Below are 26,905 nucleotides of genomic sequence, written 5' to 3' on the forward strand. Positions count from 1 at the left end.
CATTTATCATACAAAATACGTTACCGAAATGTGATTTGTGATCAAGTGGATCATTACTCATTAGTGTTGGTAAAGAAAGAGCATGATTATTTAAAAAGCTACATAATATCAAATTTATACAATAAATAACTGTTTTAACAAACAAAACATAATTCACATTATATTTATAGCTCATGTTTAAAACTAATCTGTTACATACATAGACGAGGAGAACAAATATTCACCTCTCATATATTCTTTACTTTAAAGAGGAAAAGAATTTTTGGCCAAATCTTAGGTGCAATCAAATAAAAAAGAAAACAAGTAACGAAGGAAACCCAAAACTGCTGCAGCAGCATATAGAGTCACTTTCAACTAAAAATTCATACAGAAAGAAGCCTCTCTCGTGCAGCCAAGTCAGTCTAAGCAAGGATAAGGATGCAGCAGTCTTTAAGAACTATATACATATTATACTAATGTTGTTTGGATATTTGAGTAAGCATATCATTGCAGCTATTTAGATGGAATCCAGTCCCTCCACGGATCTCTTGTATTCTGGCTTGAGCTCGTAAGTTCCTTGATTAGCTCCCTTGTTGTTGTACACGCAAAGGTCCTTGAGCAGATCTTTCAGAAATTGCTGCCCAAAAAAAAAAAAAAGACCAGCAGAGGTCACAAATTATACGTCTGTTTGTAGGAGACAATGCAAAATACGAAATGGTAGTTGCTATGAATTCCACAGGAAAAAACAGGTGGTAATTAAATAATGAGAGTGAAATGGATTGTGGTTCGAGACAATATCCTTTAGACACTTTGAATCACTATGATAATAATGATGCATAAGATCACTCTGGATCTTCAAGAGTAAAATTGAGAAGAAAACATAGAGAGGGTGGAGGAGAGACGCGAGAAGTGAGTTTATGGTGTAGGAAGAAGGGAAGAACAAGAGCTGATGAGAACGAGCGAAAGTAAAGAGAAAATCTAACAGGAAAATTGAAAATTACACTTCAATCAATAATAGAATATGTCTGGGTAGCTTCATTCGCTCCTTATTAAAATACAAAATAGGATTGACTCTCTCGACAAAAAATTCCTCTTTACCTACCCCTTATAACTCCATAAATGTCCATAAATGTCAAAATGTCTAAGAAACTGATCCTCAATCTTCGTTTGTTTGACAATTCTATGGGCCTGAGAGGTGACCGTGTCCCGTTTTACTCCCCATTCTTAATAGAATCAGGCTGTATCCCATTGAACTCCCCATTCTTAATAGAATCAGTTATGTAAGCCCCATGGAACTCCTGTTTCTTAATAGAATCGGGTCTGTAAGCCATAATGGAACTACATTTTTAATCTCCTATAAAGATTGGGTAAGCTGTGAAAATAACGAACCTCTGTAACAGATTCTAGAACATGCCACTCTTTTCATAGCTTTGACCATCTAATACGCCTTGAAATTAGAAAACCTAAAAGTAGTAGTACCTGAATCTGCACAAAGAACACTTCTTAAGGTCAATATACAACTTCTCAGCTTTGAGTGTTTCAAGAGCATGACAAAGGTGACCCATGTGGTTGGCTTTAGACATCAAAACAAGCAATCAAATATTTCCCCATAGGAGGACGTAAAACATGGGGATTTAACCTCATAAAGGTGCCAAAGGCATTGGACAACCCAAAAGCATAACACACCCCTCTTACAGCCATCCTGGGTCTTATAGGCTGTCTTCCATTCAAAACCAGGCCCAAGACAAATTTGGTGATATCCACTATGCAACTTTAAATTTGGAGAACCATTATGCACTGGCCATCATCTAGCATATTATCAAGCCTAAGCAAGGAAAACGTATACTTGGCAGTGATCTTTTAATGGTCTACTATCAATACACATTCTCCAAAAATTTTCTTCCTGTCAATATAATAGAAACACAAATGGACCAAGATTATTTCAAACAGAACACCTTTCCACCCTTGTACTTGCCTATTTAATTCAATAGATTCTTGAGAACTTAGATGATAACATGGAAGGCATGTTGAATATCTCTTGTAGACATTAACTCATCTGATAATTCCTCTGGAGTTGCACCTCAAAATTCCCTCAGTGATTTGTTGACCTCAGGCAACTGATCAACAACATCATCAGACATAACCCCGATAACTCCCTCACTACTAATGTTGACACCAAATTAGACTCCTTTCATCCTATTTTTCAATGCCTCCTTAAGTCAAAACATGGAGGGACGACTTAGGGGTTCCTTGGTGGAAGACCAATGCCCTAAATATTAGCATAATAGCTCTACCATAAAAATTAACACACAAGTTTTATTTCTTTTATAATTTAGCACTACTTCACATAAACCCAAGCCAGACCTAGTACAAATGGACACCATCCGTCAGTAGGACATTGCACAAAATACTATCAAAATAATCACACATTTGAAGAGGAACTAGACATCTTTCAAAAGGATGCCAAAGCCAAGAATATCCAAGTGACCAATATCAGGAAATCATGTAAAAGACCACAAAGGATGGTCAAAGAATCAAATTCCAAATCCTAGAGATTTCATTTGAATTGAGGGGGCAAAATCATGCCAACAGGTGATATAGAAAAACAATCCCCAGACAAAGCCTCTTTGTTTCTCGCATTATGAAAAAGGTCTAAGAAGATTAAAGATTGTGAAAATGGCTAATGTCCACATCACCAGTCAAGCCAACCAAATAAGAATCACATGACACCCCTCATAACTCTTAGCCTATGTTTGGGAGAGCGGTGGGCAGAGGACATAATGGTACATAATGGAACCAAGTGAAAGGGTAAAGGAAGTGATATAAAGTTTGTTACCCTCCCATTGTTTGGGAAGAATGAATTCAACGAAACATAAACTAGCGCAATATAACTGTTACTTTATATGGATGAGAATGGAAGGGGACAGAATGGTAAAAAATAGAAACTAAAGTTACAATTATCCCCCCTTCACTTTCAAAAATAATGTAGGATTTTTCTACATTGAGGATAATATTGAGTTTTGACAAAAGTAAAGGTAACATAGTAAAAACAATACAAATTTTAATACATGTTTTTCCTTGCTCCTTACAGCCCTAATTGGGGTGCAAGGAAAGTGGGGGCACGGGAGGGGGATCATGTACCCTCCTCTCCCCTTCCATTGCATTGTGGAACTCTCTCCCAAACAAGGGAAAAAGTCTCCCTTCGCCTCCCATCTGGTCCCCTCCCCTTCCATACCCCCATCCAAACATAGTGCTAGATTAGCCCTCACACCACTTGTAACACCACAGGTTTTCACCCAAAAAGTGTTAACTAAAGTTGCAATTGGGTTCATGGGACCAAGAAATATGCCCAATATCTGCCCATTAGACCATCAATGTGGGATTGATCATCACAGCAACATAATAATGTTAGCTGCAAATATGCTGAGGAAATCACACCAGCTAAGTGGCCTACAGGTGTGGTAAGCAAATAGAAGTAATGATGTGTCTAAAGGTACATTGTTGAGAGTAGCAATTTCTAACATTAAGCATATATTATGCCCAAAGTTTTAAGGAGTACATAAAAGATATTACCAGAATAAGCTATTGTGCTTAGAGATGTGAAACTTCATGAATAATTCAGTGAAAATGAGCAAAGAAACCAAGTGATCAAGTGACATACTTCAGGTTGGTCTGTTTCATGTAGAAGTTGTTTCAACGTCCAATTTGGTTGTCTCTCAAAGAGCTTAAACATGATCTCTTCCATCTCACCACGGTCCCTTCTTGTTCTTTTCGTGTCTGATCCTTTCACTGGTACTTTCTTCTTATCCTATTATAAAACAGAAGCTATCTTAAGTTGAAAATAGAAACTCAGATATATTTCCCTTTCAAGAACAAGGACAATCTCACCTATCCCTATAAGAAGGACAAAAAATAAACTTAGAAGAGATATAATGAACAAGATAGCCACAGAAAATATGCATAAAAAACACCAAGGAAAAAGGGGGTAGCAATAATTACACTGGGTCCAGAAACCTTCAGACCAAGCATTCCTGGCAGGGGCCGCATATGTGTTCCATTATCATTATCAATCACCTGAAGAGGATAAAGAAATTTGTAACTATAGAAGGAACCAGGAATATATATACTTAGTATGAAAGCAAACTTGAAATAACAATTTACCTGTATCTGTCTAGTTTTTGTCATATATTTATTTGTCCTTTCACGACAGAGTTTCCTATACTCCTCAATATTTCCACTATGAGGTTTCATATCAAATTTCTGATGTACTTTTCCCTCAACAGAAAGTTCTCCTACAACATAGAACAGAAGTCATTTATACCTGTCAAGTTTTGGCAACAGTGTTAGGAAAAAGACGAACATCTGGGAGAAATAACCCAACATCTGTGTAGTTTGGCATATTAAAGAAAATGGATCCTGGCTTAATTCTGATAAAAACATCAATAAAATCTTCAATGTCAGTACGTATGAAAGTCTGGCATAATACTTAAAAAGAGAAAAAAGAAAAGAAAAAGAATATACAGGACAAAAGAGTGGATGCCATCCATAATTGTCAGGTTTTCCAAATATTCAGACCTAGGAGAAAAACTAATCATCTTCAAGAAATAACTGGGCCACTAAGTCCAACACGACCACCACAAAATATTCAGTGTCATAATAATGGGTCCACAATGCAAGAATGCTACCATTGTAAATGATACAATAAAAAAGAACTTGCTTTTGTGAGTTTCATATTTGCCCAATTGAAAGAAATAAAAAGAGAATAATCCTAAACAATTGTCTGTGGCAATAAAAGGTGAAAATTTCAAATGGTCCATGTAGAAAGTAGGCTGATGATAGTAGAATAAACAAGAATAAGCCTCTCCCTTTTTTTAGCTATGCATGGTATTACACTCCCTATTAATAGAGATGAGAATTACACTTTTAGGAAAGCAACAAAGAATGGAAAGATGCACTATAGACTGTACAAGGAAACAAAAGATACAACACAAAATTAGGAAATCTCTAAAACTGAACAGTTTTCTAAATATGGAAGATAGGATCAGGGCTGATTTTAGAAAGCTGATTTTTAGAAGGCTGACTTATCTCATTCCATACTTCCGTGAATTATTCAATACTTCCCCTCAAGCTGGTGAATGAATATCTATCATTCCCAACTTACTTGTAAGTTCTTCAGATCTTTTGATAGGCAAGCCTTTTGTTAGTAAATCAGCTAGCTGATTTTCTGAAGAAACAAAAGGTATACAAATCACCTTAGCTTCTATCTTTTCCTTGATAAAGTGACTATCGATCTCAACATGTTTAGTGCAATCAAGTTGCACCGGATTATGTGCAATGTTAGTTGCTGATTGATTGTCACAAAGTAATTGTATAGGACCATTGATAGAAACCTTTAGATCATCCAGCACAATCTTTAACCAAAGTAACTCACATAAGCCAAGGGTCATTGCTTGAAACTCTGCCTCAGCACTGGACCTGGCTACTACACCTTGTTTTTTACTCCTCTAAGACATCAAATTTCCTCTCAAAAACACACAGTAACCTATAGTGGACCTTCCATCCATAAGGGAGCCTCCATAATCAGCATTAGTGTAGCCTAGGACCTTCAGTTCCTTCTCTGATTTGAATAATAGACCCTTTCCTGGAGTTACTTTAAGATAACACAGAATTCTAACAGCTAGCATGTGTTCTTCAGTAGGATGATGCATGAATTGACTCACAAGGCTAACAACAAATGTTATGTCAGGCTGGGTGTGAGGTAGGTAGATTAATCTACGTACTAACCTTTGGTATCTTCCCTGATTAACCATTGTGTTAAAACCGAACACTTATATTCTTCCCAACACTCACTCAATTCTCACCAAACCAAACACAACACATACACAATAACAGAAAGTAAATAATTGACAGAATTGAAAAAGAACATAAATTCAAACCACAAGATGATGCATGCCGATTTACCCTAGTTCATGCCATAGAAATGGCACTACATCTAGCACTCCAACGAAGAGAACAATCCACTAAGAACTTCAAAAATCAGTACAAGAATCCCTCACTTGCCTTCTCTTATCTCTCGAGTACAATACTCACAAAAAGACTCCAAGAACTATTCTATATATCACAACTCTCTCTCTTTTCTCACTGCACTCGAACAAGAGAATGGAATGACAAAATGATTGACAATTGATTATGGCCTCCTCGCCCTCCTATTTATAAACTAAAAGGGTGGACCTTCCTAAAGGAAGTAACCGACTATTACAAAGTGTAAAATATCCCTAACAATTACAGTTAATTATAGATAAACCCTGCATTCTAGCTACCATCCGATCATCCTCATAATCTCCTCTGATTTCTTCTAGACTTCCAACAGATTAACTTGGGCAAAACATCAACAAATCTCCACCATTTTGTCTCGAGTAAACCTGAAACTTCACCATTCTTGTTCTGTTCTCCCTGGATATCCTGAAACATGATCAATCAAACAACATCAAACTGTAACAACTTTAAAAAATGATGTAATTTGGACATGGGAACAGCTTTAGTGAACATGTTAGCTGCATTATCATTTCCTGCAACTTTAATAAGATCAATCTCCTCATTCTCAAGAATTTCTCTTATAAAATGATACCTAATGGCAATATGTTTAGTCCTTTCATGGTGGCTTTGATTTTTAACCAAGTGTATAGCACTTTGGCTATCACACTTTAGAATAACCTTTACATTATTTCCTAAGAGTTCACTAATCAATCCTTTCAACCACAATAACTCTTTAACAGTTTCAGTTACAACAAAATATTCAGATTCTGTGGTTGATAATGCCACAACCAGTTGAAGGTTAGTCTTCCAATTAATTGTAGAATTCCACAATTGAAATACATAACCAGTTGTTGATTTTCTTGTAATGAATGAACTAGGGTAGAAAGTGGGACACAAATGAAGAGGAAGAAATGCTCTGAATAATTTCTCAATTGAAGAAGAAAGAATGAATACAGAAAAAGTAAGGCTAAGCTGATTATATACTCAACAAAAGCCTAAGCTATCGACATAATAAAATGCACCAACATAAGTGCAAGTCCAAGACTAACTGCAACAACATACAACAACATATACAACCTAATTAAATAACAAAAACACCAAACATAGATTATGTAATATTTTCTTTCACATTCCCCCTCAATTGAGACTCCTTTCTGACCAACTGCTTTCCTGTAAAATCTTGTGAAGCTGAGGCTGCTTGAATAGGTGATTCTTTTAAACTGATTCTGTCACACAAATACTGAAACCTACTTCTTGGCAAACTCTTAGGGTATGTTTGATAACATTTAGTTGGAAAAGAAAATATTTTCCAACTTGCATGGAAAACAAAAATCACCCCCCCACTAGATAGAATTTTTCATGGAAAAGAGGCCAAATGATGCTTTAATGGTTGTACCGTGAAATTTAATTCCATAGAAAATATAGTGTGTCAAACAACAAACATGTAATTCAATTCCTTGGATGGGACATTTTCCATGTATTTTCCATGCTATCAAACACACCCTTAGTGAAGATATTAGCTAATTGATCTAAAGTAGGCACATACCGAATTTCAACCTCACCATTTTCAACCTTTTCACGCACAAAGTGGACATTAATCTCAATATGTTTAGTACAAGAATGAAATACCAGATTTTCAGCAATACTTTTTGCAGTCATATTATCACTCCACACTATTGGTTTTGAACCACACTTATTATAACCCAGCTTCGAAAACAGAGATTGCAGCCATAACATTTTAGTAACCCCTTGTGCAATAGTTCTATATTCAGCCTCTCCAACTGATTGATTGATCAACCACTAATTGCTTCCTTAAACTCCAAACTATCAAATTGTTCCCAAGAAATACACAAACACCACTAGTAGAGCGCCTGCTAACCTTACACCCGGTGTAATCCGCATCAGTATATACAACCAGTGGTAAATCAAGAGGTGTTGGTGAGAAAAAGAGGCCTAGACCAAGAGTGCCCTTTAGATATCTAAGCAGCCGCTTACAAGCTATCAAATGCTATTGTTTTGGAGAGGATAAGAATTGACTAAGCTTATTGACAGCAAAAGAGATATCTGGTCTAGTGTAGGTCAAGTATTGTAAGGAGCCAATGATTGTACGATATAGAGATGGATTTTCAAAGGAATCACCCTCATCAGTTAGTGACATAGCAAAATTCATAGGAGTATTACATGATTTATAGTCTTGCATATCAGCTTTCTTCAATAAATCCAAAGCATATTTAGACCGTGTAAGATAAATTACAGCTTGATTTTGATGAGCTTCAAAGCCTAGGAAATAATGAACCGATCCTAGAGTTTTTAGAGCAAAGTTTGTGTCTAAATCATGAATAAAATCTCCAAGGGTTGTCGAATTAGAATCGGTGATCAATATATCATCAACATACACTAATGCAAACAATACAAACTGAGAAGTTCTTTTAATAAACAGTAAGGCATCAAATATAGCCCTTATAAATCCCCATGACTACAAAGCAACTCTCAACTTAGTGTACCATGCTCTAGGTGCCTGTTTAAGGCCATAGAGAGATTTTCTGATCTTACAAACACGAGAGGAAAACCGAGCATCAATAAACCCTTCAGGTTGGGACATATAAACATTCTCAGTCAAATCTCCATTTAAAAAGACATTATTAATGTCTACTTGCTGTATGTCCCTATCCAAATGTAACAGTCAAGGTAAATAAAACTCAAATAGTTGGAGCCTTAACAACCGGATTGAAAGTTTCAGCATAATCAAGCCCCGGTGTTTGAAGAAAACCCTTGGCTACCAACCCAGCCTTGTGTTTAAGAATTGTTCCATTAGGGTTATACTTAATTCAATACACCCACTTACAACCAATGAGGTTCATGTCCGTAGAAAAGGGAGCTAAGTCCCAAGTTTGATTATGTTGCAAAGCTATAAACTCTTCCTCCATAGCCTTAACCCATTGTGAGTCTAAAAAGGCCTCATGAACAGAACTAGGCAGTAGGGAACTGGTTAGGGCATGAGGAGGTGTAAATTGGAGTTGCTTGGCCTTGGACTTGGTAAGCATAGGAAGAATAGAAGAAAGAGGTGCAGCAATATGTTTAGGGTTATGTGCTACAGGTTTAGAACAAGGTTGAGGAACAAGAGTAGCAAGAGGAGTAGGAGAATTAATAGGGAAAGAATCTAGGGATTGTGAAGAAATTGCAATGTTTGATAAGAAGGACATGGGGGGTGCTACTTTAGAGGAAGCAAGAGCAGAAAGGGACTCAAGAAAGAGTGTAGAAAATTCATTTGGACAGGACTGAGATGCAGCAGGAGAAGAAAATAATCGATCAAAAGGAAATTCATCTGAATTAAATTGCACATGGCGAGATATATAAACTCGACCAGAAGGATGCAAACATTTATAACTTGAATGTACATAACTATACCCAATAAAAATACATTTGGTTGAATGAAAGGCAAATTTGTGCTTATTATAAGGGCGTAGGTAAGGAAAATAAGCACAACCAAAAGGTTGCAGCATCATATAATTAGGCTGCTTGTGATAGAGAAGTTCAAAGGGTATTTTAAATTTGCGAGAAGAAGAGGGAAGCAAATTGATAATATGAACAGCTGTTTGAAAGGCTTCAACCCAAAATTTTAATGGCATGTTGGCATGAGATAACAAAGCAAGCCCCATTTATGCTATATGCTTATGTTTTCTTTCAGCAACACCATTTTGCTGATGAGTATAAGGGCAAGTAAATTGTGGTTGAATGCCATAGCTATGAAGATAGGGTAAAAATATCTTAAAACTCTCCCTCATTGTCTGTTGTAAGGCTTGTAATTTGGTTTGAAACTGAACTTCAACAAGTTTATGTAAGGTTACAAATGTGGACAAGGCATTTGATCTAAGTTTCAAGGGGTATAGCCATGTATATCTTGTATAGGCATCTACAAAAATGATATAATACCGATGTCTTTCAATAGGCAAAGTAGGAGAATGACCCCATAAGTTTGAGTAAATCAATTCAAGAGGCTTCTTTGCTGTAATTGGACAATCAGCAAAGGGAAGTTGACTAAGTTTGACAATCTTACACAAATCACAAAAAGAGACATTTGAATGAGAACAAGGCGAACGAATTTTATTAAGAATCAAATGCAGTACATTGGATGATGGATGCCCTAGCTTGGCATGCCATTGAAGATACATTCTTCTAGTTTGTGCTACATGAACATTAGGTGACAGTCCATGACAAAATGGAAGTTGTCCCTTAAATTTATTTGACGAAAAAACATTATATTCTAACGAAGATGTACTGCTAGAAATAGAATGAGACTCAATAGGTTGGGCTGAAGTACTGGAAACAGCAGAATCAAGTGTTGAACTCAGTTGATATAGCCCATCCTTAAGACATCCTTTGAGTAGCACTTCCCCGGTACTCTTTTCCTTAATCAAACAAGAACTAGAGTTAAATTCAGCAACAAGATCATGGTCTCTTCTAAGTTGTGAGACACTAATTAGATTCTTTTTCATGGTAGGAACATGCAAAACATTTGGTAAAGAAATAGTTTTTTTGATCAAATCGGTAAATATGTATAAATGATCAAATGTACAAGTAATCACGGGCATACCTAGGAAACATGGCTAACAACCAAAACCTAAAGGTCAACAACAAGGCCTTCAAAATGGTCCAAAACATAGGGATACAGAGTAAACATTACTTTGTATACAAAAGTTTTGATCCTATGAATTAGCCCCTCCACAGAAGGCTAAACAAAATAAAAAATTAAACGATTCCTAGCTACCCAAATTTGGTAGACCGAACAGGCCAAGGCTATTTTCTTAGCCTTGCATATCCAAGAGGATCCTCTAGCTTCTTTGTAGAGCCATTTGAGGGCACTGGGGACCGAAGTCATGGCTCTAGAGATGCTTATCCATGTTCTTATATGCTCCTAGATTGCCGAGCTGAATGGGCATCGGAAAAATAGATGGCCAGCAGTCTGCTCCGCCCCATTACACAAGGGGCAGGCGCGGTCAATATCCAGAAATAAGAGCTTATCACGAGTTCGGATGCTGGATCTGACACATAACCATAATATGAAGACATGCTTAGGAACAAGGCAGGGATGCCAAACAGTCTTCGCCCACACCTTAACTTGTCCCTTTAGCCGAAAGAACTCATAGGCAGCTTGCACATCAAACCGAGGACCATTGGCCCAGCTCTCAAGCAGGTGTGGCTTGAGGTTATGTGGTTTGACCATTGGTAAAGAAATAGTTGAAATAGGTGTGGTTTGAGTGCATAAATGTCCAAGACCAACATTAGAGATTGGAAGTTGCTTACCATTACCAATGGAGACTTTATCACTGCTGTTGTAAGGAGCATGAAGAGAGAGATTATTAAGGTTTGAGGTTATGTGGTTTGTAGCTTTGGAGTCAACAAACCAGGCTAGATCTGTTAAAGAAGGCTGTGACAAAGGTGTATTATCAACAGGTTGAGAAAAATGATTATAATGAGTTCCTTGTATAGAACCTAGATCACTCATGTAGGCCTTGTTAGAATCACTAAGGGAGGCTATAAAGGCTCTTGAATCTGATTGGGAAATCATTGGTGGCCTTCTAAAACTTAAACTAGACATAGGAGAATTTCGTTCAAAGTTTTTATCGAACGAACCAATGATAACATTTATCAACAAAATGCCCTGGCTTGCCACAAAGCTAGCAATAAATCCTCTTTCTTGATTGTCTACCTCTATCTCTTCCTCCTCGATTTACAAAACCACCTCTATTTTTAGCAAAACCTCCTCTATTATTCACAGAATTTCCAGAACTCCTCAATGTATAAGCAGCCATATATATATATATATTTATCAAGATGTAAATATTTATAAAGATCAAAATGTACAGTATACACCGGGCATACCTAGGCCAAAGAGAAACACCAGGACTAAAGCCTCTGAGCAAGAGACTCGTACTGGATTAAAACATTGGGATACAAAGAAAACATAGCTTTGTATACAAAGGTTTTAATCCTATAGGAAATGCTCTCACAACAAGGATTAACATTCTAAAAAACAACACAATTTCTAGCTTCCCAAATGTGATAGACCGTGGCTGCCAAAGCCATCCTTTTAACCCGACTCAGCCAGGAAGACCCTTTAGCTTGATGCTGCAACCACTTTAACGCCCTTAGTAGAGAAGACATAGCACGAGCAAGGCCAAGCCAAGTCTTGATTGAGCTTCAAATGTCCAAGCTAACTTGACATTGAAAGAAAATATAACCCACGGACACATCAGCAACGCCACACATAAGGGCATGAACGATCTATATCAAGGAACAAAAGCCTATCCTTCGTGAGAACTCTTGCCTTGGCACACAGCCACAAAATGAAAGCATGTTTGGGAATAAGGTTGGACTTCCACACCACCGAAGCCCACCTAGCTCTCTGCCCCTTGGGCCTAAAATAATCATACGCATAGAAGATGGCATAATTGACTCAACATTGACAGTTGATGTATGTGCCAAATTCTTAGAGTTTAATCTTTGCTCATGCATTGGTAATAAGTATTAGACCTTCTCAAGATCTATATAATCCATTGATAGGTGATAAGACCGACTACTGTCTCATAATCATAATCTAGTCCATTTAGGATTGCAAGAAGCAAATCGTTATCATTTAGAGGTTCTCTAATAGCTGCAAGTGAGTGGCCTATAGTTTTGATCTTAAGAATGTAGTCATTTATAGACAACGAGTCTTTCTTAATTGACCTAAGCTGCTTGTCACGCGTTGCATGAGAACACTAGATAATTAGCGCGCGATGATTCTCATCTGCATTGGAGGTTCAGACTTTGCTATGCAGGCACCACGCAAGAGATGACTAAGCGACATGCAAACGCTTATATGGCTGAGTCTAGAAGCTTCCAGAGTAATGTAGATAAGTGCAGAATTGTGTAGAATACCCTAGAGGATTCTAGAAAGATCTAGAATGTTCCAGAATGTTCTAGAAGACTCTAGAAATGTGTAGACTAGCCTAGAAGGGTCTGGACTAGTCTAGAATGTTCTAGAATACTATGAAACCTTATAGAGTTATGAAGAATATTCTAGAATATGGTAGAGGTGGGAGAAGCTTCTAGAGAAGCAATCACCACTATAGGATCAAAATAATCTTCACCGCCCATTGAGGAGGTGGAAGGCTATAAATAGAAGGGGGTGCCTCATTTTTGAGCATCCAAGCAAAGTTGTAAGCATTCACTTGTAAGCTTTCTTTAGAGTAATACAAGTTCTCTTTCATTCACTCAAACTCTTAGCTTCCAAAGTCACTTGTCTTTGCCTACTCTTGTGGTTCGGTTGACTTAGCGTGTGATCAAGTAGGGTGATCAAGCTAAGGCCGGCACGGTTTAAGTAAGGAAGGTGCCAAGACCGTAACATGGTGCTTCAATTGAAAAGACTCAGCAATTGTTTGATGAGAGTATAAATTTTCAAGTGCCGACCATACCTCAACAGATGATTCACAATGAATCACTTGCACCAAGACTTCTTTGTCAACTGTCGAGAAAAGGCGCCCAAGCAATAGCTGATCCGATTGCATCCAACTCAGAAATTTTGGATTCATCATAGGAGCTCCATCTTTGCTAGCATTAGGATCTGCGACATACTTAGCTGGAGGCGGTGATTTATTTAGAAAAGATTGAAGATCAAACGCTCAAATTGTTGCTGAAATCTGCGCCTTCCAGAAAATGTAATTGTTCGGATCAAGTTTGATAGGTATGTAGCTAAAGGCTTTTGCCATCACAGCAAAGTCTGACTGCGAGGCAGAAGATAAAGACGAAGAAGATCGAGGAGGAAGAAAGGAAGAGGCACTATGATCTGTATTGAACGCCATTGACCTTGGTCGTCGACTCTAATACCATGTAAATGAACTAGGGCAGAAAGTAGGACACAAATGAAGAGGAAGAAATGCTATGAATAATTTCTCAATCGAAGAAGAAAGAATGAATACAGAAAAAGTAAGGCTAAGCTAATTATATACTTAACAAAAGTCTAAGCTAATGACATAATTAAACGCGCCAACATAAGCGCAAGTCCAAGACTAATTGCTACAACATACAACAACATATACAACATAATTAAATAACAAAAACACCAAACACATATTATGTAATGTTTTCTTTCACACTTCTCCTATCTAAGTCTGATGCATAATCTGCATCAGTATAACCTATAATGTTAGGTTCCTTTAAATCCTTAGCTCCACCATAGACTAAAACTTTATTAATTAACCCCTTTAGGTATCTAAATACCCACTTTATAACAGTCCAATGTTTCCTCCCCGGATTTGCCATAAATCTACTTGCCACACTCATAGCATGGGCTAAGTCCGGCCTAGAACACACCATTGCATACATAAGGCTACCAACAACATTAGAATAGGGAATTCTCTTCATTTCTTTTAAGTTCTCTTCATCTGATGGAGATTGTGCATGCGATAATTTGAAATGTTGTGCAAAGGGTATATTTACTACTTTTGCATCCAACATATGAAATTTTCTCATGATTTTCTCTAGATAGGCTTTTTGGGATAACTGGAGAATTTTGTTATGTCTATCCCCAGTAATTTCCATCCCCAAAATTTTCTTTGCCTCACCAAGCTCTTTCATCTCAAAGGCTGACCTAAGTTTTAGCTTTAAACTTTGGATTTCAGTTGATGAATGACTTGCTATGAGCATGTCATCTACATATAACAAGAGGTAGATTGATACTTTAGAGGAAACATGCCTAAGGTAGACACAACAATCAAATGAGTTTCTTATAAACCCTTGACTTATCATAAAAGAATCAAATTTCTTATACCATTGCCTAGGGGACTGTTTTAGTCCATATAAGGACTTCTTCAACAAGCAAATCTTGTCCTCTTTGCCCCTAATTTCAAAACGCCTAGGCTGATCCATTAGAATTTCTTCTTCTAACTAGCCATGGAGAAATGCGGTGGTAACATCCATTTGCTCTAAGTAAAGGTCTAGATGGGTTGTCATAGCTAGCAAAATTCTTATGGAAGTGTGTCTCACAATCGGAGAAAACACTTCATTAAAGTCTATCACTACTACTTGGGTAAAACCCCTAGCTACTAGCCTAGCTTTATACCTAGGCTTAAGGTTATCTCCAACTCCTTCTTTTACCTTAAATAACCACCTACAACCTACTATTCTTTTTCCCAAGGGTCTATCTACTAACACCTAAGTCTCATTCTTTCCTAAGAATTCCATCTCAGCTTCCATGGCAGCCTGCCATTTCTGAGATTCCTTAGAATTTACAGCCTTCTCATAGGATTGAGGCTCTTCTCTAGCCATCTCATCTGCACTTAACAGTGCATATGCCACCAAATCAGAGAAACCACATCTCACTGGTGGCCTACTGATTCTTCTTTGCCTATCTTTGCCTACATTATACCTTTCTTCAATTAAATCTCCTACTGTGCTTGATGAACCAGCACTGTCCATATGCTGTTCTTCATCATAACTTGATGAATCCCTAATTTCTATAGATCTATCAAGACTATCTTGGCTTGAGGATCCTTCACCAGCACTTAGCTAGTCCTAAATAGGTTTTAAGGGAGTATCATATACAACAACATCATCTTGTTGCTGTAGTTCAAAGTTTACAGCTTTTGCCTTCCCTTTCCAATCCTTATTCTCCTCGTCTTGATCAAAAAAAGAATTTTCATCAAAGATTACATCTCTACTTACCATGGTTCTAGGCATTTCTTCTTCTAAATTCCACAACTTATACCCCTTGACCCCTGATGGATAATCGAGATTCCAACACTCCCCCTCAAGATGATGTATGGATATCCTCCATACCCATCTTGGATATCATAGTTATGAAATCCTTGCTATGTAAAGCCTTGGTGAAGGTATATGCCAGCTGATGCCTTGACTGAACAAATGAGATGCATAATTGTCCATTGACTAGTTTCTCCTTTATGAAATGTCTATCAATCTCAATGTGTGTAGTCCTATCATGTTGAACAAGATTGTTAGCAATGCTGATTGTAGCTTTGTTGTCATTATATAGTAAGAGAGACTCCTTTTAGGCAATCTCAGCTTTGTCATAACCTTATTCACCCATAATAATTCACATACGTCTAGAGCCATTGCCCTATACTCAGCTTCATCACTTGACCTAGCCACAACTGATTGTTTCTTACTCCTCCATGTGACTAGGTTACCTCCAACAAAGGTGCAGTAACCTGAGGTTGATCTTCTATCATCTAGGGACCCAGCCCAATTTGCATCCTTGTATCCCTCTACATTCAAATGGTTATAGTTAGAAAATAGTAAACCCTTCCCAAGAGCTGTTTTTAGATACCTTAAAATCCTGTAAACAACCTCCGTATGAATTGACTTAGGGTTTTGCATGAATTGGCTTACAACCCCTATTGCATACGCAATATTTAGCCTTGTATGGGACAAGTATATCAACTTCTCAACTAGTCTTTGATACTTGCCCTTGTCAGCCTTCTCTCCTTCATCAGCTTAAGTCTGTGATTTACTTCAATGGGTGAATCTACAAGTTTACATCCTAGCATACATGTTTCAATCAATAAATCTAAAACATATTTTCTTTGGGAAATAAAGATGCCCTTATCTGATCTGGCTACTTCAATTCCCAAGAAGTACCTTAGCTGCCCAAGATCCTTAATCTCAAATTCTTCCCCCAAGTATTCCTTCAATTAGCGTATTCTTTCATGGTCATTCCCTATCACCACTATGTCATCAACATAAACAATAAGAATAGTTAGCTTGTGTTCCTTTCTTTTAAAGAACATGGTGTGATCAACATTACTTTGTGGGTAACCAAGTGTCATTATAACCCTACTAAACCTATCAAACCAAGCCTTGGGGGATTGCTTAAGACCATATAGGGCCTTCTGTGAGTTGCAAGCTCTCCTTTGCTTCTCCGAATTGTTGAAACCTGGTGGGATTTCCATGTGTACCTCTTCTTCCAGCTCTCCATGTAGAAATGCATTATTTACATCCAACTAATGTCAGTCCCAGTCTAGAATAGCTGCACATAATAAAAGAATTCGTACTATGTTCATTTTTGCTACCGGGCCAAAGTTTCTTCATAGTCCACTCCATAGGTTTGAGTAAACTCCTTAGCCACCAACATTGTCTTGTATCTTTCAGTTGTTCTATCTGCCTTGTACTTAACAGTGAAAACCCACTTACAGTCACTAGTTTCTTATCAGGTGGCAGTTCAGTGATTTTCCATGTGTTATTCTTCATTAGGGCTCTCATTTCCTCTTCCATAGCATGTTGTTAGCATGGTTTACCGATAGCATGCTTCCAATCTATGGATATTGTTATAGATTCTAAAGAGGATAGAAAATTCTTATAAGTGGCAGACAGAGAATCATTAGTAACAGATTTGGAGATAGGATGTTGTGTACAGCTCCTAACTCCTTTTTTGATAGCTATACAAAGGTACAAATCAAAGAGTTTAAATGAAAAGTCAGAAATATGTCTATCTTCAAAAATAGTAGCATCAAGATTAACAAGATCAGGGTTAGTTGTTGGAAATTGACTAGAAATTTGAAGTTGTTCAGATTCAATGGAGTGTTTACCTGGATCAATAAGGTCCTGGAAATCTTCTTAGCTAGGTAGACTTTGTTGATGGGCTTGTTTCCTTCGAAAATAAGTCACACTCCCCATTCCCAGGTCTGTTTGGTCCCTGTTGTCGATCAACATTTCCTAGATCTTCCTCCTGCTTGGGTTCATCAAAATTAGTTGAATTATAAAAACCATTAGCAATCTCTCCTCCGTCTTCCCTCAAATCATTAGTAGTTTCCCTACCTTCTGCCCTCAAATCAACAATAATATCAATTCACGGCAAGGACACCTCTTCCTATACATTGGGACTAATATTCTCTCCCTAAAGAGGTGAGATGTTAGACTGAAAATAAGCCTCATCCTCTCTAAATGTGACATCCATACTACAAAGAACTTTCGGGTATGTGGATGGTAGCACTTGTACCCTTTCTGTGTAGCAAAATACCCAATGAATATACATTTGAGAGCTTGCAAGTCTAATTTGCTTATTATAGGAGAGTAGTTTCGTACATGGCAGGTGCAGCCAAATGTTAGTGTAGGTGCTCTAGAGCCAATCAAATTGGGCATGTTGTACCCTGATAATTGTAATCATGTTTATTATTTGAATAAATGAGTTATTCAAATTCACAAGAAGTCATTCTATTAGTTTCTTGTTATTATTGTAATGACCGGATGAAACTAGATAGAATTCTATATGATGTATACTGTGATTAATCTATAAAGATGTGAGATGATGTATCACAGTTTCTAGACATCATTAAACGTCCCAAGTCGTAGCAATGTCAAGAATGGACATTGACAATTACGGTAAGACTTGTATGTGCTATGTTTTTGCTATGTGATAGCAATGGGGTCTCACACCCATAGGCATGGGGATGCCTAGACAAGTACATAAGTGACCAACGTTGGAGAACGTGTCACTAGACATGACTCGTCATGAGAATCCATTTTGGTTATATGTTGATGGTATTCTCATACGAGATGGGTGTAACTAATCCTTGGACCTGAGGTTGTCACGGTCATCTCATAAGAAGACCGGTATGCTTTGACATCGTTTCGATGGGCCTAGATAAAGGCTGCATGTGGGCGATCGTTGGATATATCGCAAGGCTTATGGAGATGGGTGCATAGCCAAGATGGGACTCGTCTATCCCTTGATAGAGGATGATGTATCTAAGGCGCCTTCGGTGGATATTCACTTTAAATCTATAGCCATGGTAAAAGAGATTAATAAGGAGTTATTGATTCACTTTCTATTAAGTGAAGATATTTGGATAACCGAAGAAAAACTCATGTGATCATAATCAAGCAACATATTGCCAGACTTGAGATCATATAAGATACATTGACGAGAGAATCGAATTATACGGTAACCATACTCGTGAAAGGTTATTTGCGGATTATGAATCCTTCTGAATAATTGGGTAGGCACGATGCTTTGCTAGAGACCAATCTTGTCATATGTGTTTCGTACCGACACATTGCCAACATATTCGGAAGCCTAATGAGTCATACGCAATAGGCACGGTCCCTAGCTTAAACTAGGAGAGTGGACGTATGGTTAAATAGGACACTTCGGCAAGAAGTTGTGCCATCATAGGTTCTCACGGAAAAAGAACAAAAAGACGTAATAACGTCGATGTGACGAGGAGTCGTCATAAAGGAAAGAGTTTCCTAAAATGACAATTAATTAAATTAGGAAAGAGTTTCTAATTTAATAATTTTCTATTTGTTGGAGTGGCAAATATGAAATAAAATATATTTGGGCTTAAGTTAATATTTGGACTAAATTAGATTTGAGCCAAATATTAAATATTAAATATTAAATATTATATTTGGACCAAATTAGATTTGGGCAAAATATTAAATATTGTACTTGGACTTGAATTAGATTTGGACCAAAATATTTTATTTAAACCTATAAAAGGATTTGGGCCATTTAATTATATTTTTAGTTGGACTAGAATAAACCTATTTAATTAAGTTCATAATTGGACTAAATTAAATGGGCCAGCCCATATCTATTAGGATTTAAGAAACCCTAGAGCTTCTTATAAATACCCCTTTATGGGTTGTCCAAATAGAGAGTTTTTGGTGTAGTTTTTCAAGAGTTGAAAAACGTATTGTCGTTCACTCTTCCCCGTTTCTTTTTAGCATCGATTTGAAACGTGGACGTTCTTTTCCATCCATACACAAGCCGTATAAAGGAGAAGGAGCTAGCACTCCTATTCCGCTCTCCTTGCCAACGGACGCGTGCCGCGTATCACGAGTTAGAGGCCGGACGCTTGAACGGCTCAAATCCGTGAATGACTCGAAAATTTAAAGGTTAGATTTATTTTATTATGTATGTGATTGTTTGATTTTGACGTTGATCCAATCGCCGGGATCGGGATAAGGTTCAAAATTTTTGAACTACACTGTTTGCCTCGTAGCGATCTTGCTTTACTTTCACCAAACACCTTGGGAGGGATAGTATAGGAAGAAACTTCTATTAGAAGTTCCAAAGGTGTTCTGAAATTGAGAGTTGTAAGTGGCATCCTACTGATTAAATAGGCAGCAGTAAGAACTGCATCATCCCAATAAACTTTGGGAACATGCATAGCAGAAAGCATAGACCTGACGACCTCCAAAAGATGTATGTTTTTCCTTTCTGTTACACCATTCTGAGTAGGGGTATCAACACAGCTGGGTTGGTGGATGATTCTTTGATCTCGGAGGTAGTCTTGGAAAGCAGTATCCTTATATTCTAAACCATTATCACTTCTAAGAACTTGGATTTTTGTATTGAACTGAGTAGTTACCATCTTGTGAAATGACTTGAAACAATGACCAGCCTCACTTTTATATGTCATAAGATAAACCCAAGGTAATGAACCACTTCTATCCAACAAGTGTTTTAACCCTACTAGGTCCCCGAACGTCTGAATGGACAATCATGAAAGGCTTAGGATTCTTTTTATTAAGTGCAAGGTAAGTACTTCTTGTGTGTTTATCAAACTCACAAGCATCACAAAATATACTAGTATTACTACATTGTTTACTCATACTAGGAATAATCTTCCCTATCACTGAAAAAGAAGGAAGACCTAATCTTTGATGCCACTACATTAGCTCCTTCTCAGCTGAGGTTAGTTGGTTAACCTTTAGGGCTTGATCTTCAAGTTGAGAGAATGATTTATTGTCTAGCAAGTACAAGCCATCAACTAGTCTACCAGAGCCAATCGTTTTCCTTGTGCTCGCCTCTTGGAAAACACAATGGGTAGAAAAAAAGGTAATTTTACAATTTAGGGAATTTGTGATAGAACTTATAGATAACAAGTTATTTGCAAAATTAGAAACATGAAGAACAGATGACAGGTTGAGGCTTTTGTTACAATTAATAGTCCCTTTTCCAAAAATAGGAGAGAGTACCATTTGCAATTCTAACCTTTTCCCTGTCACAACAAAGGGTGTAGGTCAAGTAGGAGTTAGATAAACCAGTCATGTGGATGAAGCCCCAGAATCTATGATCCAGGTTAGTTGTTTTACAGAATTTAAGGAATAAAATGTTGTAACAATACCTTGAGTAGAAGCACTACCAGTTGTACCTGCTTGGGCATAGTGTGACATAGAAGGGGTATTTGAGTCCATCTTCATTTTATTCATCAACTGTTGTATGAAAACTAGTTCTTCCCTTGAGAGACTAGGCTTTTCAGGTTTTGGTTGTGGCCCCCCATCAGTTTGGACAGCTTCTGACAGATGACCTTGATGACGTCCCTATTTCCTTTTATCCTTTCCCTTGGTAGGTCTACCATGTAAAGACTAGCAAGTCTCCTTTGTATGCCTAGGTTTTCCACAATATTCACACCTTAGCTGATTCTTATTGATACTTCCATGGCTAGTAGGGGTTCTATCAAGTGATGGTTTCACCATCATAGCTGATCTATTTGTTGTAGTAGGCTAGAGCATAACACTCCTTCTGCTCTCGTCCTAATGAACATAGAAATAAGCCAGCTTCAAGGTAGGAAAAGGCTCCCTTCCTAATATCTGAACCCTTATTTGGTCAAACTCTATATTTAATCCAGCTAAAAAATCAAATACCCTTTCTTTATCAATCATTTTTTGGATCTTAGAAGCATCATTAGAACATTTTCGCCTGGAAATCTTGATAATAATCCAACTCTTTCTATAGACTGTTTAATTCAGCATAGTATTGAGAAATTGACCACTTGCCTTGTTTAGTTTCATGCACCTTTTTCAGGATCTTGTAAATTTATGCATCATGTCCGACTTGAGAGTAAGCTTGTGATGCAGCATTCCAAATCCTCCTTGTTGTATCTAGCAGTAGATACCCTTTGGCAATGTTTGGCTACATTGAATTGATCATCCAAGACATCACAAGGGAGTTCTCGATCTCCCATTGTCGAGCTTGTACATCTCCAGAGGCAGGTTTTGAGTTTTCATGCTACTGATGTAATCTTCCAATCCTTGGGATTTGATGAAAAATTTGCAGGAGCAGGACTAGGCTAGATAGTTACTACCATCTAGTTTCATTGGACTAATATGCAAGGATGGATTATCGGAAGGAACTGTAGTTTTAGGCCCCTTAGTAGGCACCACAACCCCTGTAACATTGGATGTTCTAACCTCTTCTTGGGACATTTTCGCTCAAACTATTGTCTTTTATGTGCCTAGCCTAGTTGTGACTCTGATACCATGTAAAAATAACAATAACTAGGTTTTGAAACTTTAGGCAAAGACTCCTTGCCCCTTTGGATTATTCTCTATTTATAACCTCATAATTTATAGCTTAGGAATCTTAAACAAAAGGAAAGAATCATCCTAATTACAACTTATACATTCATGATTTTTTAGATTTGATTGCTTTGTTGTCTTCCTTGATTATCTCCATAGATCTGCCATTTACAGTTTTGCACCACAAAGATCAACATTTCCATAATAACCATATGTTTACAGCTGTAACAGCTGTCTTGCCAGCCCCTATTTTACCCGAGATTCCAACATAAATGAATTGGGCAATAGGGTACAGTGTGCAGGTCATTTTCTAATAGCAATAGGCAGTCCAAATCAGAGGGTAGAGGATTAGAGCAATTAATGGATTGAGAACCATCAGAGGACTGAGTGAGTTCCAAACCTAATTGAGGAATAGATGATGGGCCTTGCTTAGCACATGGATTGGGTTGTTCCTTCCTCTTGTATACGAATAGTGAGCCCTTGAACCTGACATGAGACATTTTGGTCTGAACAAAGGATGGAGAATCAGGAGATATTTGCTAGTCTCTTATTTATGTTGTCTTTGAATTAGAAGGAGTAGGTAAAGTTGAGAGATTAGGAGGAGAATGTGGTTAATATGGCTGAGACACTTCCATGGTAGATAAATCATGATCACCAATAGCTATAATCTCCCCCTTAGGACTAGAAGTAGAGGACTAGAAAAAAGACTGATTCTCCATAAAGGTGACATCCTCAAACACAAGAATTTTTCAAGTAGGAAGGTAGTAGCACTTGTACCCTTTTTTGGGTAGGAGAATACCCCAAAAATACACATCTAAGGGCCCGAGGATCAAACTTATCCCTATGATGTTTAGAAACATGAACAAAAGCTACACACCCGAATACCTTAAGAGGAATGGAGGTACAAAGATAAATTTTTGTGAAGTAGGAAGAAAGACACTGAAATGGGGTAAGCTGGTTTAGGACTCTTGAGGGAAATCTATTGATTAAATAGGTTGCAGTCAACACTGCCTTACCCTAGAAAGACTTAGGGACTGAATGTTGATGCAAGAGTGCCCTAGCAACATTTAGGAGATGCCTCATCTTCCTCTCAGCAACTCCATTTTGCTGAGGGGTTTCAACACAAGAGGATTCATGAATAATTCTCTTTTGTTGGAAAAAATGATTGAGTTGTAGATTAAAATAGTCTCTTGCATTATCAGTTCTGATTAAAGTGATAGAGACCCCAAATTGAGTGGAAATCATCCTATGAAACAAGGTAGGATGGTGTTAATGGCTACTTTGTCTCTGAGTAAATATACCCATGTCATCCTAGTGTAGTCATCAATAAATGATACAAACCACTTAGCCCCAGAACAGTTGGGAACTCTAGAAAGCCCCCATACATCAGAATGTACTACGGAGAAAGGAAATAAAGAAAGTTTTATTGCTAACATTATAAGGTACTCGATGGTGTTTAGACAACTCACACACATCACAGCGAAAAGAATTGACATCAACATCTTTAAATAGATTTGGGAACATGGTCTTTAATAAAGTAAAAGGTGGGTGCCCTAATCTAAAATGTTGAAGCCATACATCAGAGTGAGTAGAGGTGAGCATAGAGGAGTGAGTAGGGCTAGAATGGTCTCTTGTAGGTAGCTCTCTACTTCATTGTAGGTAGTACAACCCATTCAATGCCTTAGCAACACCAATCATCTTCCTGTTATTAGATCTTGAAACACACAGCCATGAGGTGAGAAATTCACACTACAATTAAGGCTTTGGGTAAGCTTGTCAACAGAAAGTAGATTGGTGGAAAGGCTTGGTACATACAAGACATGTTAGGTAGGTAGAGATGGGTTTAGACAGACATTTCCTTGCCCAACTATAGGAATAGTTTGGCTATTAGCAACAATGATTTTTCTGGAGCCGATTATTGGTTCATAGGTTTCAAAAAAAATCAGATTAGGTGACATGTGGTCAGTTGCTCCAGAATCTAAAATCCATAGTTCATCCCTAGCTGTATATGAGGCAAGTGAAAGCTCAGAATTAAGGCACATGCATGCTTGAGTTAAGGAACATTCACCTTGGAGAGTTTTAAGGAAAGATTTTAGCTTCCCAATCTCTTCTGCATTCAATTCTCCTAGGTCTGAGGAGGCTGTAGAGTCAGCCTTTTTAGTTGTCTCCTTTGTTTCTTTAGTGGAGAGATAGGCTCTTCCTTGATTCTTTGGCTACAAGTTCTTGAAACCTCCAAGTTTGCTTAGTATTGCCTCCTTACCATACAATTTGAAGCATGTATCTCTTGTATGTCTAGGCTTTTTGCAATACGAGCACCAAAGCCCCTCCTTTGCCTGCTTTGATGAAGATTGCTCTCTGCCTTGTAGAGGCTTCATCCATGTCCCCTGCACCTTATTAGTTACCATAGCCGATCCCTCTATGCCATGATTAGAAAACATGGCTGCCCTTCTATGTTCTTCATTTCTCACTATACAAAAGACCTCATTTAGTGATGGCATTTTTTCCCTACTAACCCTTACTTGATCGAACTCAGGGTTGAGACTTGCCAAATATTCCACTATCCTATCTCTTTCCAACATAGAGGTTAAGATAATAGCATCCTCACTACACACCAATTTTATATCCCAATACTGATCTAACTTTAGCCAAAAACCATTCATCTTGTTGTAATATTCAGTTATAGATAGAGCCCCCTTGCTTTGTACTATTGATTTTAGTCTTAATCTCATACACAACAGATGCATCTTGCACTTTAGAATAGGTCCTCTTCATAGTTTCCTAGATTTCTCTAGCGGTAGATAAAAGCATATAGTTTTTACTTACCTCTAGAAGCATAGCACTCCACAACCAAGACATCAACATCGAATCCTCGGCCCAGGTAGCAAAGCTTGGATTTATCGCCTTAGGGACTAGTCCGGTGAGATGGGCTATCTTTCCTCGGCCCTTCAGAAAAGTTCTCACCAATTGGGACCACTGAAGATAGTTTCCACCATCCAATCTGTAGGAGTGGTGCATTTCTAATAGTTCGATGGTCGGAGCTCCACCAACAGTCTGTTCAACAGGCATTGCTTCCCTTATTGACATAGGAGATGCGGTTTCAAATATCTCTGACATTACAAGAGAGATATGGCACCAGAAAAGAACAAGGGAAAAAACAGATGAGGGATCGTGGCAATGAAGGCTTACAAGAGGAGAAAAGGAAAAAAAAACTAGTGCAATGAAGGCACACTAATGATCAGAAGTTTTAGGCTCTGATACCATGTAGAAAGTAGGCCGATGATTGTAGAATAAACAAGAACAAGCAGTGTTCTAAAAGGCGGCTGCCGTTAAGGCATTAGGCGGCCCTTGGCCATCGTGAAAACAGGCAAATTGACACCCTAGGTGCCAAGGCCCGATCAATTAGGCCCAATCGACACCTAGGCGTCGCCTGGGTCGCTTAATTTTCGAAGACTTACAAACTTCCATTGGCCTCAATTTCTCTCTTGGCCCCGATTTGTGTGTTCAATATTTTCCCTTAGCCCCGATTTCTCTCTCTTGTCACCATTGCCACTACCGCCAATCGTCTCTTCGATTTCTCTCTCACAGTGATGGGTTTCTGTAGCCGGTAGGGTGGGGGCGATGGCGGTCCGAGCTACGTTAGTTGAGGCAACAGCGGTTCGATTGACGTTGGTGGGGGGTCGGGGGTGCAATCGGCGAATGTGGGTTTGAGAGAGAGATAAAGAGTGAGAAGGTTGAAAATGGGGGCGTCTGAGTATGAGAGGGAGAGAGAAAGAGTGAGAAAGAGAGAGAATGGTATTTAGAAAATAATGAAAAAAATATAAAATAAAATAAAATTTTTAGTTAACCCTTCTCTAAGCCATTCTCTACAGGTAACATACTCCTATGTGTTCTAAGCCATTCTTTATAGTTACCCCAGGCATATTTCCTAGGCCTCGCCTAGGCGGCCTAGGCGCTAGGCCCCAGGCTGGCGCCCTGACTAATGCCTAGAGCATTTTAGAACATTGAGAATAAACCTCACTTTTTTAGCTATGCACAGTATTACCCTCCCTATTAATAGGGATGAGAATTACACTTTTAGGAAAGCAACAAAGAATGGAAAGATACACTATACACTGTATAAGGAAACAAAAGATACAACACAAAATTAGGAAATCTCTAAAATTGAACAGCTTTCTAAATATGAAGGATATGATCAGGACTGATTTTAGAAAGCTGATTTTTAGAATTTTGACTTATCTCATTCCATACTTTCGTAAATTATTCAACAGTCCACATAATAGGCTGAATGGGATGTCTGGAAGTTCCTCAGAATGTTTATGCTTAAATACTACTGTGAAGTGTGAACTATATAATACATGTCTCATGCCTATTCTTCATACCTTGAAAGTAGTTAATTCAGGTGACAAGAGTTCACTACTGATGTAAATGGCCAACCCCCTTCCTTCCCTCAGTATACTTACCCATATTATCTCTACATGTTATTGCTTATCCTAAATTCCATAAAAAGGAAAGATCTCATCAAGTAAAGTGTTAGGACCCAGGGCATAATTGTAATAAATGCTCGGCTAGTTAAATAACTAACTGG

General features: G+C 37.9%; 1 protein-coding gene across 1 annotated transcript in view; it reads right to left on the minus strand.

Annotated features, from left to right (window-relative positions):
* Positions 1 to 312: 312 nt before the first annotated feature.
* Positions 313 to 26,905, minus strand: part of LOC127806869 (uncharacterized) — a 45,912-nt gene continuing 19,319 nt past the window's right edge. Inside the window, exons 3-6 of the mRNA XM_052344428.1 lie at positions 4,141 to 4,271; positions 3,979 to 4,053; positions 3,641 to 3,787; positions 313 to 616 (exon numbers count right to left, since the gene is read on the minus strand). Of these exons, the coding sequence (XP_052200388.1) occupies positions 497 to 616; positions 3,641 to 3,787; positions 3,979 to 4,053; positions 4,141 to 4,271 (473 nt within the window). The 3' untranslated portion in view covers positions 313 to 496. The remainder of the gene's footprint in view (positions 617 to 3,640; positions 3,788 to 3,978; positions 4,054 to 4,140; positions 4,272 to 26,905) is intronic.

This window comes from Diospyros lotus, chromosome 7 (genome assembly GCF_014633365.1).
Source record: "Diospyros lotus cultivar Yz01 chromosome 7, ASM1463336v1, whole genome shotgun sequence".
In the NCBI taxonomy this organism is placed as follows: domain Eukaryota; kingdom Viridiplantae; phylum Streptophyta; class Magnoliopsida; order Ericales; family Ebenaceae; genus Diospyros; species Diospyros lotus.